This window comes from Lepidochelys kempii, chromosome 3, assembly GCF_965140265.1.
Source record: "Lepidochelys kempii isolate rLepKem1 chromosome 3, rLepKem1.hap2, whole genome shotgun sequence".
Classification (NCBI taxonomy): domain Eukaryota; kingdom Metazoa; phylum Chordata; order Testudines; family Cheloniidae; genus Lepidochelys; species Lepidochelys kempii.
Window position 1 is genome coordinate 156884889 of NC_133258.1, and position 18989 is coordinate 156903877.

At 37.7% G+C, this 18989-nt stretch overlaps 1 protein-coding gene across 7 annotated transcripts in view; it reads left to right on the top strand.

Moving 5' to 3' along the window:
* Positions 1-18989, top strand: part of CDC42BPA (CDC42 binding protein kinase alpha) — a 322274-nt gene that overhangs the window by 200167 nt on the left and 103118 nt on the right. For all 7 annotated transcript variants that reach the window (XM_073338668.1, XM_073338662.1, XM_073338664.1 and 4 more), the window contains exons 11-14: positions 4204-4326; positions 12209-12342; positions 14466-14708; positions 14995-15105. In XM_073338668.1, coding sequence (XP_073194769.1) covers positions 4204-4326; positions 12209-12342; positions 14466-14708; positions 14995-15105 — 611 coding nt within the window. The remainder of the gene's footprint in view (positions 1-4203; positions 4327-12208; positions 12343-14465; positions 14709-14994; positions 15106-18989) is intronic.

Genomic DNA, 18989 nt, shown 5'->3' on the forward strand with positions numbered 1-18989 from the left:
TTCTTTCAGTTGGATTAGGCTGTAGTTTTTGTGAAGTGCTTTTAATATTATGGAAAAAAATTAAAACTTGTTTCCTGGAATCCTTCCCATTGGAAATTAATCTGCTTCATTATTTCTGTTGATAAATGACATTAAATTTTTTTTTAATTCCTAAAGCATCCCATAAATGCCATTTACAATCTGTTGAATTCACTGAAGCCATGGGTTCGTTATTACTCCAGCTGTGGACACTACATACTTATAATCTGGGGGGTGGGAGGGGGGAGAATCTAGATTTGTGTATTTGGCACCTACTGAAGATGTGTTGGCACTTTGCAAGTGGAAATTGTATGATTTAAAGTCCCCATCCTACAAAAACATTTGCAAAGTTTGTTCTTAACTTTATGTATGCAAGTAATTCCATTGATGCCAGTGGGGATATTCACATGTGTAGGTCTTTACGGCATTGACCCTTAGTCTGTTTACAGAGAGGCAGGGAAAGCTATAATACAGAAATTAGTGTACAACCTCACAAAGCAAGGCTCATCTTTAAGTGTAAGGTACAGTATGTTGTTCTTTCTTCTTTAGAGGCATTCAAATGGTATGGATTGTTTGGATTTTCTGAAGTATCCCTTGTTTCTTTATTTTGTTCTCATTTCCCGCTTTTGTGAGCACACACACATTATTGTAACCACAATTTAGGCACCAGTGTTTGAAAGCTTAACCAATGTGTTTGTTTAATATACCTCAGCAGACAGTCTTTTCATAGGTCCATAGAGTTTATAGCCAGAATGGACCATTAGATCATCTAGTCTGACAGGTCATTGATTTGCATCCAGTTACCCCTTTATTGAATCTAATAACTTGTCTTTGACTAAAGCATAACTTATGTTTGGCTAACACATATTTTCCAGAAAGGCATCCAATCTTGATTTGAAGACATCAAGAGATGGAGAATCTACCACTTCCCTGAGTAATTTGTTCCAGTGGTTAATCACTCTCACTGTTTAAATTTGTGCTTAATTTCTAATTTGAATTTGTCTGACTTCAGTTTCCAGCCATTGGTTCTTGTGATGCATTTCTTTGGTATATTAAAGAGCCCTTTAGTACCTTGTACTTTCTCCCCATGAATTGAACTTTTTAAGTCTTTCACTGTAAGGCAGCGGTTCTCCAAACTTCATTGCACCATGACCCCAGGAGGGAGGACCAAATACCGAGCCCGCCCAAGCCCCACGCCTGAGCTCTGTTGCCCCGGGCGAGGGGCCCAAAGCTGAAGCCCCAGGGCTTCTGCCCTGGGCTGGAGGCATGTAACATTAGCTTTGGGTGGTGGGGCTAGGGCTTCGGCTTCAGCCCCAGGAACTGGGGCTTGGGCTTCAGCCCCGGGCCCCAGAAAATCTAATACCAGCCTTGGTGACCCCATTAAAATGGGGTGGTGACCCACTTTGGGGTCCCAACCCACAGTTTGAGAACCCCTGCTGTAAGGCATTTTCTCCAGCCCTCATTTTTGTGACTCGTTTCTGTATCCTCTCCAGTTTTTTCAATATATTTTTTAAAATTTGAATACCAATATCGATCTCACCAGTGCCACATACAGAGATAAAATAACCTCCTCCTTTTTATACATCAAATGACTTTATTAGCCCCTTTTGCCACACCATCACTCTGCGAGTTCATGTTCAGTTGCTTGTCCACTATGACTTCTAAATCCTTTCTGGCATCACTGTTTTCCAGGATATAGTTTCCGAGGTATGATCCACATTCTTTATTCCTAGATGTATCACTTTGCATTTGACTGTGTTAAAACACATTTTGCTTGAATGAGCCAAAACTCATCCCGGTTTGGCAAATTTTATCAGCAATTATTTTATATTTACTTCCAGATCATTGATGAAAAATGTAAATAGCATCAAGCTTAGTACTAATCCCTGTGGAGTCCCATTAGAAACAACACCATTCTGTGATTTCCCCATTAACTACTTTTTGAGATCTGTTAGTTAGCCAGTTCTTAATTCATTGACTGTGTTTTACTGATATTGTATAGCGCTAATTTGTTAATCAGAATGTTGTGTGATATTAAGTCAAATGCCTTATGGAAGTCTTAATATAGTACACCTATACAGTTGCCTTTATCAGCCAAACTTGTAATGTCATCAAAGAATGTAATCAGGTTTGTTTGACAAGACCTATTTTCCATAAAACCATGTTGACTGGCATTCATTATATTCCTATCTTTTAATTCTTTATCAATTGATTTCCAAATCAGCTTTTCCATTATTTTGGCCCAGATTTATGTCAGGTTAATGGGCCTGTAGTTTCCCAAGTCATTCTGCTTTTCTTTTTGAATAATGGCACAACATTAGCACTCTTCTAGTGTACTGGAATTTTCATGATATTCTAAGCGTTATTCATAATTAACATCAGAGGGCCAGAGATCTCCTCAGACAACTCTTTTAGGATTCTTGAATGCAAATTATCCAGGTTTTCTGAGGCAGGATGACCTGACCACCACAAAACACAGGGCCAGACAACGCTCCTCACCTCCCCCCAGAAAAGAGCTAGAGAGAATGCAGTGATAGACACAAAAGGGTGTTTAATTATCATCATCATCATTTGCACCCAAAATACTTCATTCCATTTCTCCACAGCTTTTTTACCTCCACAGTAAGTCCATCGTTTCCTGTGGAGGCAAGCCCCAGCCTCTGCCCAACTCTCCCCAAACCCAGTTTTTGCTCAGCGGGTGTTTGTTCAATCTCCTGCCCCTGATTCTTTTCCTTAGGCACATCTAGCTACAGCTCCAGTCTTCCAGAGCACTGCCTCATCCTTCTCTCTCCTCCTTGGATTGAGCTGGATCTAACTTATATAGGCCCACACCCCTTCCACTCCCAGCAGTCTTTGAGAGGACTACTAATTAGAGTCAGCTGCTTGGGTATTTTGTTTTTGGTTTCCTTCCCTCCCCCCACCCCCATGTGACAGTTCACTCTGTCGCACCCTATTAGACTGGGTAACTTCCATTACTTCATCATCCCCATGTGATACAACCACACCGTCCTGTTTCTTTCCAGTACAGACCAAAAATATTAATTGAACACTCTGCCTTTTCTTCATGATTAACATTTTACCATCTTTTTTGTTCCTAGTATACTTTTAAAAAACTTCTTGTCCCTAGCCCTGCTATCTATGGATTTTTTTCCTGATGACGTTAGCTTTCCTTGTCAATTTTCTGAACATCATAACTTCTAATTTATATCAATTGTTATCTATTCCCCCTTTTTTCAATTTAGTATATATTGTTTTTTATTTATAATTTCTGTCTTCCCTCACCCCCAACCAGGATGGACTTTTAGTTGAAGATTGTGGAATCATGGCTTTTTAGCCATCTAATAAACTCTGCTTAAAAAATCTCCCAATTTTCATTTGCATTTTTTGTCTAAGCTTTTCCTCTCGATCAGTTTCACTCATAATTTTCTTGAGCTTTGGGAATTACCCCTTGTGAAGTACCAAGTATGTATATTACTGGTTGGACCTGTCTTCTGTTTGCCCATATTGAATGTAATCAGTTCATAATCACTGGTCCCTAGGCAACCACCAACTTTTGGTCCAGTGATTAATTCATCTTTATCGATTATAATGATGTCCCTCCCTCATGCTGGATGTAATATTTTCTGTGTTAGAAAATTATCTATAATTTTTAGAAACTCTGCTGATCTTTTACTACTGGCTGCATGAAACCTCCAGCATGCATTTACCAAATTGAAGTGCCTTGTAACACCACAATTTCCCCTCCACACACATTAAAGACAGGTGTTTATGGAGTAACTCATCCTGATCTCTAATTTGATTTGATGGTCTGCTGGTTAACACATTGATCCATATGTATTAAAGATCCTGTGCTTCTGAGTTACCAATTACTTGTAATTGTGTCATTAGTGTAGAGTGTCACTTCTCCACCTGTGCTATCTTTCCTGAACAGTTTATAATCAATAATCAATGCTTTTGACATTCCAGTTAAAGCAGCTGGAATCAGTAAGGTCAAGTATGTAAAATTTCTTCTCTTCAGTATGAATTTTCAGTTCCTCCTGTTTTTTTCCAGTCTTCTACCATTGGTATAGAGACAATTTTGTGCAATTCTCTATTTATCAATAGTGTCACTTTCTTCTGACATCTTAAAGAGTATATTGGGGAAGTGTGGAAGGCTTATCTCATGGTACTCTTCTTTGTTTTTAGAATCTACCCAGACAGTCCAGGCTTTACAGTATTCAACTGTGGATGGTCCAATAACAGCAAGCAAAGATCTAGAAATTAAAAGCTTAAAAGAAGAAATTGAAAAGTTAAGAAAACAGGTAACCGGTAAGTCCCAAGTATTTACATACAATCTTCCAGTGGAAAAGATGCACTTACAAAGTTATCATGAACAAGGAAAAAAACGACTGTTATTGAGAAAAACACTCCTTTTCAACCTAATGCTGATTTCATAAGATTGACAGCATCTACTTTTTGATGTCCCATCTTAAATTTACCATTCAGCAGTAATTACTGAGAAAAACATTTTCCTTCTCATTCTGTTACATTTATATGTCTGCCATTTTGTACACGTTTATCATTGAGGACCTGATTCACCTTTACTTATTATGCCCACTGTAACTCCTTTGACGTAAATTGAGTTATTCCTAATTTACCTGATTATGAATCAGGCCCTAAAATAGTAGCCGTGAAACCTCAACTCTAATTTGCATTGCTATAATTTTTTCTAACAGTGTTCTCAAGAACAGATTAAGTCTTTCACTTGCCTTAATTGTTGTAAATGTACAGCAGGTTTTTTTGCAAAGTCACAGGCATACGTGTATGCACAATAGTACTTCTTGCTGTCCCATCCCTTGCTGTATTATCGTATTTAAGCAATAAAGTGAAACTGGTAAACCCAAGAAGGGTGATTATATTGTGTCCTTCCAGCCTTAGCAAATTTTAAAAACTGGAAGGAAGCATATTTATATCACTTCATCCTTCTCGCTGAGTAATCTGGTGCCGTTGGAGCGTGCGGTAAATTCTTGAGTGAGTTAAATTTGGCACCTGATATTTCAAGCATAATGGGCTATGATCATAATTCTGATTATAATCATACTTGCTTTAAAATATGTTTAAAATCAACAGTGTGTCAGCCAGTATGCAGTCTCATAGTTTTCTTTACCATTTTAAAGTGCATCCAGCAGTTTGGCTGCAGTAGTGGAATGACATTAAAAGATAAGATTTTTGTTTTATCTGAAATATCCTAATGTGTAGGTACTTTTTTCTGAGAGTTTAGCTCTGCAGAAAGGCTTTTTCTGTCCAAAACAAGTGGAGACAAATGAATCAAATAACTATGACAACTGAGCCTTGTTGTGGGGGGAAGGTTAAAATTTCATATTGTGTAAAACACATATCCAGGTTTTAGGGATTAAGCATAAATTTATTAATAGTGCTCTGTTGCATGGAAAACACCACTTGTTCCAAGAAATGCGCCTGAGCTGAACTCTAGAATTCAGATCCATCTGTAAATACAGGGTTTTGAGATTGAGACCATGTGTCTGAAAAATGGAATCGCTTACAATTGCACTTGGTGAGTCATCAGCAGTGACAATGAGACATTCTAATGATCTGTCTGTGTCGAATTTGCAAAACATAAAAAAAATTGCACATGAAAGATGATTGCTTTGAAACAGACAATGGAGATCTAGACAACTTTATTCCTCATGACATGTCTCTGCATCCTCCTCTGTCTTGGTTGTAAGGAGGTGGCTGTGAATAAAGTTTCTACATCCTGAAGTTTCCTAGTTTGGGACATGATGTCAAGTTGTTTGGCCCACATTTTGTCTAATCTCTTAAATGGGATAGTATGTAGGGTTAACCACTAGATCTTAATTTTTCTATTACATCTGCAGCTCCATCAGAAAGTCACTAAACTTTTTCATCATCTAATTCTTTTTAGCTTCATTTGACTTTAAAAAAGTAAGTTAACAAACACAAAGTTCTATGCATTGTTGCTGACACCTGTGAGGCTGGTGTGCAAAGAAAAAGGAACTATGTTGGCTTTGGCTTTATTAGAAATGCAGGTAAAAATAACTACTAACATGTACCATATGCACAAGGATTATGGGCCAAACAGCCACTTGTAAAACTAGCCCTTGAGAGGGTAGAATGAGCAGAAAATCTCTCAAATGTCCCAAAAGCTGCTGGATGGAGGAGGGCTGTGCCTATGAGTATGTCTAGACCTCAAGCTGGGGGTGTGATTCCCAGCTCAAGGAGACATACCCACACTAGCTCTCATCCAGCTGGTGCACTAAGAATAGAGTGTAGGTGTAGTAGCGCAAGTGGCAAAAGGGGCTGGCCTTCCCAAGTCAGAGAGGCTAGGTACATACACGGGCCAGCTAGGCCCTCCTGCCACTTGTGCTATCGCGGCTATGCTCTGTTTTTAGCACAGCAGCTTGGCAGAGCTGGACATTGCAGAGTAGCAGCCGTGTTAGTCTGTATTCGCAAAAAGAAAAGGAGTACTTGTGGCACTTTAGAGACTAACCAATGTATTTGAGCATGAGCTTTTGTGAGCTACAGCTCACTTCATTGGATGCATTCAGTGGAAAATACAGTGGGGAGATTTATATACACAGAGAACATGATACAACAGGTGTTACTATACACACTGTAACCAGAGTGATCACTTAAGGTGAGCTATTACCAGCAGGAGAGCGGGGCAGGAGGAACCTTTTGTAGTGATAATCAAGGTGGGCCATTTCCAGCAGTTGACAAGAATGTCAGAGGAACGGTGGGGGGGATAAACATGGGGAAATAATTTTACTTTGTGTAATGACCCATCCACTCCCAGTCTCTATTCAAGGCCCCCCACCCCACCCCCGTTCCTCAGACCACTAGGTTTTAGAGCCCAGCTCCAGCCTTTTTTAGCCCTGTATTATGAGCCTAAATTGGGTGACCCGAGCTCTGAGATTCTCTGCTGTGGGGATTTTTTGCAGTGTAGACATACCCTAAGGCACTCGTGTGGAAGGCAGGAGAGGTGGCTGCCAGATTAAGAGGAGAGATTTGATTCCACATCTCCTACCTCCCAGATGAGTGTCTTAATCACCAAGCTATAGAATCATTCTTATTCTCTTGCCCATTGGCCCAGTGAATATTTATATAGTTATACAACGTAGAACAACTTCAGCAGGAGAGATTGGGAGTGGCTATAGGCTATTCTGGGATTAACCTGGTTCTCAGGGCATTTAACTGGGAGAGGAGAGACCCTTCCTTGCTCCAGTGAATATTTATATAAAGGACAGGAGAGACTGAGAGCAGAACTGAGAGCTGTTGACTAGTCTGAGGTGGTCCACTGGCATTCGTTCTGTGCTTCCCTTATCATCACTCCTCTCCCCAGATGTAAGAGTTTTTAGGCCTTTGCAGGGTTCCTGACAGAACTCTGTGCTCCTTTAGTAGCCTGCAGAGGACAGCTCCTGGTTCTCCATAACCCTTACATCTATGACACTAAACCCTCAAATTATTGCTGAATTTTCCAAGTAACTAGCTCATCTATGGGTTTTTCCACAAGAGGGAATGTTATGGCTCTAAATAAGTAGGGTAATATATTTCTTTGGCATGCTTCTTAGTCAGGGATATAAATAATTTACTAGCAACACAGTTAGTATAAATTTATAAATCTGTAGCATAAATTGAATAATTGATGTAATAGATTTAAATATGAAATCCACTCCTCTATTGGTCTGTGAAATTAAGTTACTTCGCTACCATCACCTCACAATACTTCCTATCTAACAAAGCTAAAACCTATCCTAAAGATATACATGAAGTAGTGGATGGCAAGGTGGGCAGATATGATCTTTTATTTTACCAACTTCTGTGGGTGAGAAAAATAAGCATTCGAGCTACACAGAGCTCCAGTAAAAGATATTATCTTACCCACCTTGTCTCTCTTAATGTCCTGGGATTGACATGGCTGCAACTACACTGCCTACAAGTATTGGGTGGGTGCATAAGTTGTAGCTGCAGAGTGGTAGCAGCAAAGCAGCTGCTGGAATTTTAATATTGTCCGTTTTTTTGCTGCCTGGTAAAGGGCAGAATTGCAACTAGAGTGGTCAATTAATTGTAGTTAACTCATTAACCCAGAAAAAATTAATTGCAATTAAAAAAATTCATCACAATTAATTGCAGCTTTAATCACACTATTAAACAATAGAATACCAATTGAAATGCATTGAATATTTTTGCATGTTTTTCTACATTTTCAAATATATTGTTTTCAATTACAACACAATACAAAGTGTACACTGCTTACTTTATATTATTATTTATGAATACGAATATCTGCACTGTAAAAATGATAAACCAAAGAAATAGTATTTTTCAGTACACCTCATACAAGTACCCTAGTGCAATCTCTTTATTGTGAAAATGCAACTTACAAATGTAGTTTTTTATTGTTACATAACTGCACTCAAAAATAAAACAATGTAAAACTGAGGAGCTTACAAGTCCACTCAGTCCTTCTACTTGTTCAGCAAATCACTCAGATAAACAAGTTATGGGAGATAATGCTGCCATTCCAGAGGACATACTTCCATGCTGATGACGCTCGTTAAAAAAGTAATGTGTTAATTAAATTTGTGACTGAACTCCTTGGGGAAAAATTGTACGTCTCCTGCTCTGTTTTACCTGCATTCTGCCTTATATTTCATGTTATAGCGGTCTCAGACGATGACCCAGCATATGTTGTTCATTTTAAGAACATTTTCACTGCAGATTTGACAAAACACAAAGAAGGTACCAATATGAGATTTCTAAAGATAGCTACAGCACTCGACCCAAGTTTTAAATATATGAAGTGCCTTCCAAAATCTGAAGGGACGAGTTGTGGAGCATGCTTTTAGAAGTCTTAAAAGAGCAACACTAATGCGGAAACTACAGAACCCAAACCACCAAAAAAGGAAATCAACCTTCTGCTGGTGGCATCTGACTCAGATGATGAAAATGAACATGTGTCAGTTTGCACTGCTTTAGATAGTTATCGAGCAGAATCTGTCATGAGCATGGAATGGTGGTTGAAGCCTGAAGGGACATATGAATCTTTAGTGCATCTGGCATGTAAATATCTTGTTACGCCAGTTATAACAGTGCCATGGGAATGCCTGTTCTCACTTTCAGGTGACATTGTAAACAAGAAGGAGGCAGCATTATCTCTTGCAAATGTAAACAAACTTGGCTGAACAAGAAGTAGGACGAAGTGGACTTTTAGGCTCTGAAGTTTTACATTGTTTTATTTTTGAATGCAGTTGTTTTTTGTACATAATTTTACATTTGTAAGTTCAACTTTCATGATAAAGAGATTGCATTACAGTACTTTTATATAAGGTGAATTGAAAAATATTACTACTTTTTTTATAGTGCAAATATCGGTAATAACAATGAATATAAAGTGAGCAGTATACACTTTGTGTTCTGTATTGTAATTGAAATCAATATCCATTAATAGTTTTCAGTTTCATTATGCACATCACTTAAGTAACCATGTGTGTATTTACTTGTACATACATTATGTGCTCCTCTCTGGTTGAAACTAATCATTTTTAAAGTGCTCAGGCAAAAACTTAAAGGTATTAACAAAAAGAGAGGCAAACCAGCTGTCTAACTTAGGGGGTTCTCAATCTTTTTCTTTCTGAGCCTCCCCCACCCCACACACCATGCTATAAAAATTCCATGACCCACCTGTGCCACAAACAACTGTTTTTCTGCATATCCAGTGGATTAAAAGACAGGGTCGGCATTAGGGGGTAGCAAGCAGGGCAATTGCAAATCTAAGTTGTTTGGGTTTCAGCTTCAGCACTTGGCGGCGGGGCTTGGGCTTCAGCTTTCTGCCCTGGGCCCCAGCGAGTCTAACACCGGCCCTGCTCTCTGGTTTATTTTGGCGGACCCCTGAAACCTGTTTGAGGCCCCTCAGGGTGCCCCAGTCCCCGGTTAAGAACTGTTGGTCTAACTTATTGTGAGTAGAGTATGATTACAGAAATAAGAGACAAAAAAGAGCTGTACGGTTACCTAATCTGTTCCCTTTCAAGGCATGTTTTTTCCCCACAATGTATACTTGAATGCCTTGTCTGGTCCAACTGTTGAATTATAGAACATTCTGGGCTGCTTCTTATGTTCTTACTAATCTGATCCCATCCAATAAAAGTTTGTGATGGAACAGGAATGTTGCAGTGTAGGTGTTTTCATATGCTTTTTACAACATATATTATAAAACTTGGCTATTGAGAAGATATGGGTCCAAATCAAATACTCATATCTGAACACTTCCGAACTTTGGGGGAGTTCAGACCAGAAGCTAGAGCCAACATTCTGGTTGGCCCTTATCTCTAAACACAAACCCTAGGCCCTCTGAATTTTAAGGAAGTTCAGATTCACATTTTGCAGTTTGGGCCCATCCCTATGACTAATGAATTAAGCCTATAATTAGAGCCCTGCATATCTACGGATATTTGCTTTATATCCATAGATATCTGCATCTGGATGAAGAATTATTGTTTGTCATTAAAATGTAGCTACCAGTTTTTGGTTCAAGTCTTTTACCTGCTTTCTTGACTAGTCTAATAATGAGCACCTGTTGAAGATAGTGAAAATGAATTTAGAAATGTGTCAGATTCAGGGCTCTCCCCAATGAGACCTTCGTAAATCATGACATTTTTGTCTATCCAGTCTTCCAGGAAATGACAACCAAACATATGCTTTCAATTTTTGAGGTTAAAGTTATATATATATATATATATATGGTTCTCTAAGTCACATAGAGGAAAACTTTGAGGAATCCTTCATATTGCCAAATATATAAAGGATAGCAATAGAAGAAAGAAAATAAAGCTATGGAAGAAAGTAGTTCACGCATAGAAGAGAGATTTATCTTGGCTCAGTATAACTACATATAAACTTTCTTCTGCTGGTGACTTCAGAGTAGAATACATGAGACAGGCAGTTAATAATTTCTGGCATTGAGCTCTATCTGCAGTTTAAGCACATTCTTTTAAGGTTTTAAAATAAGAGTCAACAAATTAAAACAGTAGAGAGTGTTTATAGGGATAAAAGTTGATAGTTATTCATCTGCCTATAAAATCCTTGTGTTCCATAACTTGCAGCTCTTAAAAATTGTGTGTACGTATGTGTATTTGTATTCATATGGTATTTGTATTTGATTGCTTTAAGAGCCAGGCTGTTAAGCTTGCACTTCTGAAAATGTAGTAAAAGTAAGGTCTTCAGATTTTTATTAAAAGTGTGTATGTTTTTCTGTTTGTACTATGTAGATACACGCCTATGGGGTGATATCCTGGCCCCATTGATGTTAAGGCAAAACTCCCATTGATTTCATAGGGCCAGGATTTAACCTACAGTTGTGTATATATCCAAATACACACTTTTAAGAAAAGAGGTAGCAAAGAACAGGAATTAACTTATGATGCATTTTCCTTTCCCCCTCAAACTTCTCAGTGGTCTACTATACTTTCTGCAATTCTGCTTTTGAAGTTGTAACTTTTGGGTATTCTTATATTTGACATAATTTGGATATGCTTTGAAAATTACTTTTGTTTTCTAAGTGAGTAACAGTTTATAATAAACGATTTTCAGAAATATGTGCCTTCCTGTAGTTACAGTAATAATAAAGCAGGTCACATAAACACCAATGGTGTCAACTCTAGAAATAAAACCATCTGAAAATAATTTGGATATCAACAACAGAAGACGACTTGTTAGCTCTTGAGTAACCCAGCACTTTTTTGCTGCTGCTTTTTGCTTGAAGGGGGAAGAAAAAACATGTTAGGATACAGTGTCATTTGAAATGTCAGGTAATGTGCTGCATCCTAGTGTACAATAGCTAAAGTCACATGTCATGCTGTATTAAATTATGAAATGAGGTGGTATTTGCCATATTATATCACATAATAAAATGACAATGTATGTCATTTGGCATGTCACATTATAACATGTTGTAACTGTGTCTGTTCCATCACATTAAAAACAAACATGGCAATCAAAAACCATAGATTTTAAAGAGACCCCGAAAACACCAACCCTAGTTTGAGATTATATTTGTCATACTACCTGCATAAGGGAATGCAAAGGAAAACAGTTTAGGCCATCCAAACTCTATGCTAATGGATAGTAAGTATGATTTCCTCTTAACATATTTAGCATTACCTTTTCTTTTTAGATTCCGGTCAGCTGGAACAGCAACTGGAGGAGGCCAGTTCTGCCCGACGAGAATTAGATGATGCTTCTAGACAAATCAAAGCTTTTGAGAAACAAATTAGAGCACTGAAGCAAGAGAGAGAGGATCTTAATAAGGTACAAAGTGCTTTGTTAGATATCTTTCTAGACAATAAAGCCAGTTTTACTTTTATTATATTTCTCTTAAAATGAGAGTTGTCTTAACATCTCATTTGCAGAGTAAAATTAATTAGAAGGTGATACAAATGTATCACTCACCTTCTGCATTCTGACTTCTTTTTTTGACACAAAGAGATTACTTAAAGCATTATGTATACTGTCATATGGGTGTTCCTAGCAAATTGATTCCAGACCTTAAACAGATCCATGAAGTGATTTCTATGTTGCCTGCACAGAAAGCCTTTCTTGGCCTCAGATTAAGGTGATAATTATAAAGGCTAGTAGGCAAAGCATAGATGAACAAGTACAGAGTAATGATTTAATCTGAAGTCTGGTAAGCATAGTGGGAAATGTTGCTCCAGCTATTCAAGAAACATTGACTTTGTGGTATATGGACACTTCCTGGGGAGGGAGAAGGAAGATCTGCACATCTGAGGATTAAAGAAATAATTTGGGAAGAAAAAAATCAATATTTTTCACCATTGCCATTTCTTCTCCTCGTCCCCTTATTTTTCTATATCTGCTCGGGTGCTTGCAATCCTCTCTCTTGTATGCAGATCTTGCTACCATAAATACATGCTTTCACAATGACCTCTACATGGGGCTATACCGTAAAATCAACTTGGAAACAGGATGTCGTGCAGAATATGAAAACATGCTCGTTAAACAGGGTCTCTCACCATGAAAACATTAAATTAGTGCCCTGATTCTGCTTTGGGTGCTAATTTACCAAGTGAAGTTAAAGATGTTGGTTTTGACCTACAAAGCCCTTAGTGTGTCTTCATATCTGCCAGAGAGACCATCTCTCTCCTCATGACAATACTGGGCATTAAGGTTCCTTTGACATGCTAGAAAATTTGGAAAATGCTCTTGACTTTGTGTAGCCAGCAAAGTTGCAAATTATTTTTTCCTCTACTCCCTGTTGCATGCTTACGCAGGCTCTCTTTTCCTCACTCCTTCTGCACTGGTCTGCTTTGATTGTTTCATGACATCTAGCCAAACTGTTGTGGAGACTCAGTCTTACCCCAGTAGCTGAGGTATATTATCCTTAGCGTTTATTCTAAACTCTGTCATGTTGAGTTGCTATCCTGGAGAGTTATCCACAGAATTTAGATAGACTTCCCTATATGCCCATATCCCTTTAAAGGGATAATTCACTTGTGTTGGTGTTACTTGCTGCAACATTCGATACTATGGTGTAGTATATGTAGGCTTAGTAGCATTTGATTTTTATTATTTTAGAATTTCAACCAATAATATCAGTGTTTGTTTTAAGCAGATTTTTTTTATTTTTATAGATTTACATTTTCACATACATGCAAGGAAGGCAGTCACACAATAATTATTTAACAACAGTAGATGGTGAGATTCAAAAAGTTAAAGCTTTGTAACCATTAAAACACAAGTTGCAACATCACATGTCAAACTATACAAAGTAAATATCCCTAAATCAAACTCTAATAAATTCTCAAGCAGCATTTTTGTTACTTGGCCTATCTGTAAATTTCGATTATTATAAATGGAAATATTTTTGTAGGTTTGTGAATGTACAGTGAAATCATCGTTTATTGATGTGTAGTGATGATAATTGAATCCTGCCAAGCCTAAGTTTATGGGAGTTATAATGGCTGTGTGGAGGAGGTTGACTTCCAAAGAGTTTGTTTTCATTCACTTAACACTGCATTTTTTATTTGACAGCTAAAATAAATTAATGATGCAATTATTTTTTTTTTTTTTACTTCGGTTAAGTGGTACTGGAAACCTAAGGCAAAGATCATGTATTTGATTAGATCTTAAAAGTATTGAAAGCCTTTGCTTTAGATCTACATAATGGCCAAATTTAGAGTTGGTATAGTTGAAGCAATTCCACCTACTTCAACTGATCATAATCTGGCCCACTACCTTTACAAAGAACTATCACTGCAAGCTCCTGGTCTGTGTCATATATTGTTACCAGTTTTCTATCTTCGGATGCATATATGTGACTCCCGTTCACTTCAGTGAAACCCTCATGCACACATCCAAAGGAAAAATTTGGCCCGAATACTTTATAGGTTTATAACTTTTTTTTTAAACTGTAGGAACTGATGGAGTCTAGTGAGAGATTAAAATCCCAAACCAAAGAGCTAAAAGATGCACACAGCCAGCGGAAACTGGCCATGCAGGAGTTCTCAGAGATGAATGAGCGGCTGACAGACTTGCACTCTCAAAAACAGAAACTTACCCGCCAGGTCCGAGATAAAGAGGAAGAGATGGACGTGGTGATGCAAAAGGTGGAAATCTTAAGGCAAGAGTTACGGAGAACAGAAAGACTCAAAAAAGAAGTAAGTAGTGAAAAGGAGTTTGTAGAGTCCCTTAAGGTAATTATATGTGGAGGATTTACATACAAATAATTCATGCTTACTTCACTGCCTTTTAAAAATATATTCAAGCCGTAGTCTGTACATTTTTAACTCTTTATTCATTTGATTGTTACTTCCTATATAAAATCCAATTTCTCTTTAGAGCTTTGAATTTTTCACTCTTGTATTGAAAATTCAATTCTTACACCAAAAAATATAACTTTGTTTTGGAAAAAAAAAAGAGTTTGTTACCCTTTTTTTTTTTTAGCTGGAAGTCCATGCTGAAGCTGCAGCTGCTGAGGCATCCAAGGACAGGAAATTGCGTGAGCGAAGTGAGCAGTACTCTAAACAGCTGGAGAGTGAATTGGAAGGACTAAAGGTTAGTCTTTTTTGGTTCAATGCCTTTAAAGTTAATAGCCAGCTTGGATTTGAGCTGTAAAATTGCTTTCAGTACCAAGAGGGTATTGTGAATTTTTGACCTCACTCTGTATTGAACTTAAAGGCAAATTTGTATCAAATTGTCTCTACGAAAGGCTATGTGAAAACTGAAAACTTCCCACAATCGCAAACTATTAACCAGTACGTTCTTTTCATGCTAAATGTTAGCTATGTTTAGAGGAGCATCTCTATCATAGTGACACCTGGGTTTTCTGTATTTATTCCTGATCAATGACTTTCATAACTATTTGCTCACTTTACAAGTCGAAGAAGTGTTTTGTAATGTTTGATTTTTCAGCATGAGTGAGTAGTTGCATATAAACTTAATCAGTACATTCAGAGCTCTATGGAGATGTTTTAAACATTACTTTATGACTGCATATTTCAATTATATTTAAGTCTAAATAGAACCAAATGTCTAATAACTGATGTCCCTGTAAAGGAAAATTTTTGAATGTATCATTACATAGCTCAGCCAAGCATGGGGGTGTAGGTCTCAATTCTGCAAATACTTAAGTGAGAGAGTAACTTTATGCGTTTAAATAGTCCCACTGATTTCAGTGGGATTATTCACTTGTGTTAGTATTTCCAGGATCAGGGACTTTATTCAAAGCGCAAATGTTCTCTCGTGGTTTGGTGTTGTGTAGCATGCTCTGTAGATGTTCCACTGTCTGAAGATATATGCCTCAGAGTTGATGATTAGAAATAAATTGGTTTTCTGGTTTCCATATGAAGGTAAATGTGCATTTAGGGGAAAACCATGTTCTTATCTAAGTCAGTAAGGTAATTAACCACTGGAACATTTTATCAAGGATGTGGTGGAGTCTTCATCACTTTAACTCTTCAAATCAAGATAGCACATCTTCCCAAAACATATGCAGTAATTCCCTGTGAAGTTATGGGCTTGATACAGGAATTGCTGCATGAAATTCTATGGCCTGTGTTAGGCAGATCAGACTAGATGATCATAAAGGTCCTTTCTGGTTTAAAATCTATTAATAATAGTTTTGCCTTTGATTTCTGTGGGACCCTTAGCATCCACAAGACCGTTCACAAACTCTTTTGCGCATATTTACAGTAGAACTTCAGAGTTATGAACACCAGAGTTATGAACTGACAGTCAACCACACACCTCATTTGGAACCGGAAGTATGCAATCAAGCAGCAGCAGAGACCCAAAATAAAAAAAAAGCAAATACAGTACAGTATTGTGTCAAATGTAAACTACTAAAAAAATAAAGGGAAAGCAGCATTTTTCTTCTTCATAGTAAAGATTCAAAGCTGTATCAAGTCAATGTTCAGTTGTAAACTTTTGAAAGAACAACCATGATGTTTTGTTCAGAATTACAGACATTTCAGAGTTACAAACAACCTCCGTTCCTGAGGTGTTTGTAACGCTGAGGTTCTGTTGGATTAATTTTGCCTTCCTTCCCTAAGTAGAATACAGAACTTAGGCCTTAAAAGAATCAGTTTGTCCCAAACACAGAATTCATAAAGCTGCTAGTGCTGCAAATCCAGCCTACCAGCTGGAAATGAAGCTGTGTTCCTTCTGCTTCATATATCTTCATCAGCAATAAAGAGTCTGGCATCAGAATTTAGATGGCAGTTGTGGATGAGGCATGAGGCCGTATAAGACATAGTTTACTCTTTAACACCTCTATGGGTTCTGTAGTGCTGAGAGTAATGAAAACTCATTTGTGTTAGTGAACTGAGCAGATAATGACGTTGCTGACATGTAGAGAGAAGATACATGCAGAAATATGTTACCATTTTTATTTGTTTTTGTAATCATAACAAAAATTTATTGTTGAAAATAGTAGCAATATAAGTAACATAGTAAGACAGATGTATTCCCATCAAAGGGCAAATGTAACTTTCTTTAAATAGTATTCAAGAAGCATTTCTTGATTTCCAAATTATTTAATTGTATTGCCACTATTATTATCAGTGTATTTCTATATACATGTTATAGGGTCTTCCACTTCCTGTTTATTGCACTAGACTTAAATGCAAATATTTATTTGCATTTATTATATTGCTGAATAATTTTTGTGGTTTTTGTATGTTAAAGTAAGCTCAACAGAATTTCAAACTATATTATCCCAAGTTATTTTTCTGGGATGGGGAGGGGAAGGGAAGGGTTAAGTGAACAGAAGGATGTGGTGTGAGAGTCTGAGTTGGGAGACTGACGTTTTTGGACATTAGTCCCATTTGCACGTTGCATGAATTTTTTATTAATATGTTTGTGCATATTCCCAGACCTTTTGGATGGAAACATTGTAAACAAATTTAAAATAAATAAACTAGGCATGTTAAATATTTAGACTGTATTTATACTGAAATTCCCAGCCCCATGCCCCTTTTGTTGCCTACCTGAGCAACAACAGATTATTAAATTAAGCAAAATAATAATATAAACAAAAATTGTATGTATACCTATTCAACTTAAATGTATTTATTTCATCTTCCCTATCAAGTTGTATCAGCCAGCCTCTTATAACCGTAAAACCTTTAAATCGCTTGTTTAAAACACTTTGTATCACAAGTTTGGATTCTTGACATAACTAAGTCTGATAAGATCCTTGATTTTTTTTTTCTCACCACAGATGATGGTGATGATTCATCTACAAAGGGATATACATGCCCTGAAACAAACCAAGCAAACTATAGCAGTGTCACTAACGGCTAATCTCTCTGAAGCCAAGCAGAAAATCTGAGATTATCTGAACTGAACACAGTGTTTAAAAATAAAGGAAAGGGACCCTGACATTACGTGATCATCTTTAAAACTTTACAGTTTTGCCACTGTTCCTACTTAACAATACTGCAGTTTTTGTGACATTCCCTATGCTTAAGTACAAGACTCAATGCAGTCTTAATTATCGAGTTGCAATCAGAGACACCATAGTGTCCTTATACTTGAATACATTTTGTAACATTGCTAATAATATTGGTAACATTTTGAATCTGTTGGCTTCACAACATCTTGATGGAATAAGGAAGTATTATTTGCCTTAGTTGAGAGATGGAAACTGTTTCAGATTCTCAAACATGGCCTCTAAACATCTATGTGCAAATACAGTAGATTTATTCCTCAGATGGATACATCACAGTTGCATCATTTGTGCAGTCAAAAAAATGTATATAAAAATAGTTACACATACATAGCTAGAGCTCAAGCTCAGGCCAGCCCCAAATTTATTTTCTATTTACTTATTTCACTGATGAGCTGTAGTTTAATTTTAAGCTTTTGAAAAATACGTGTAACCCTTCTGCCAGTCAGAATTGGCAGCAACAAGGGCCGGGTTCAGTTTCTAGGGGTTCCTTTTCAACAATACAACACAAATCCAGCTCAAGCCTCACGTAGTGACAATTACACACCACCCCTTGGGCACCTCTAAGAGGCAATACTTCCCCTCTCGCAAGCAGAGTCTGAGTGTCGCAAAAAAAGCATTTAATAAAAGGAGGGAAATACTGCGGCATTAATTTGGGAAAACACCGCAAGCAGGGTTTATAAACATAAACCATGAACAAAAAAAATCCACCACCAAGTAAGTTGGGCAGTATCCATTTCCCCTCAGTTTCTTAAGTCCAGCAACCCAAAGGTCCCTTTAATGTGCCCGTCCCTTCTCTGCACCACACTCACCACCTTGGACAGTGCAGACCCAGAGTTCAGAGGTGCATCTGCAGAGTTCACTTCCTACCTTGGGTGGAGGGGGGGAGTGTAAGGAGGCACGTCATACACTCTGCTGCTCAGGCACTCACTTGCCGCCGCTCTCTGCGGGGCTTTGCTCTGGCATTCTCCACCAGCTGCCCTGCTGGCCC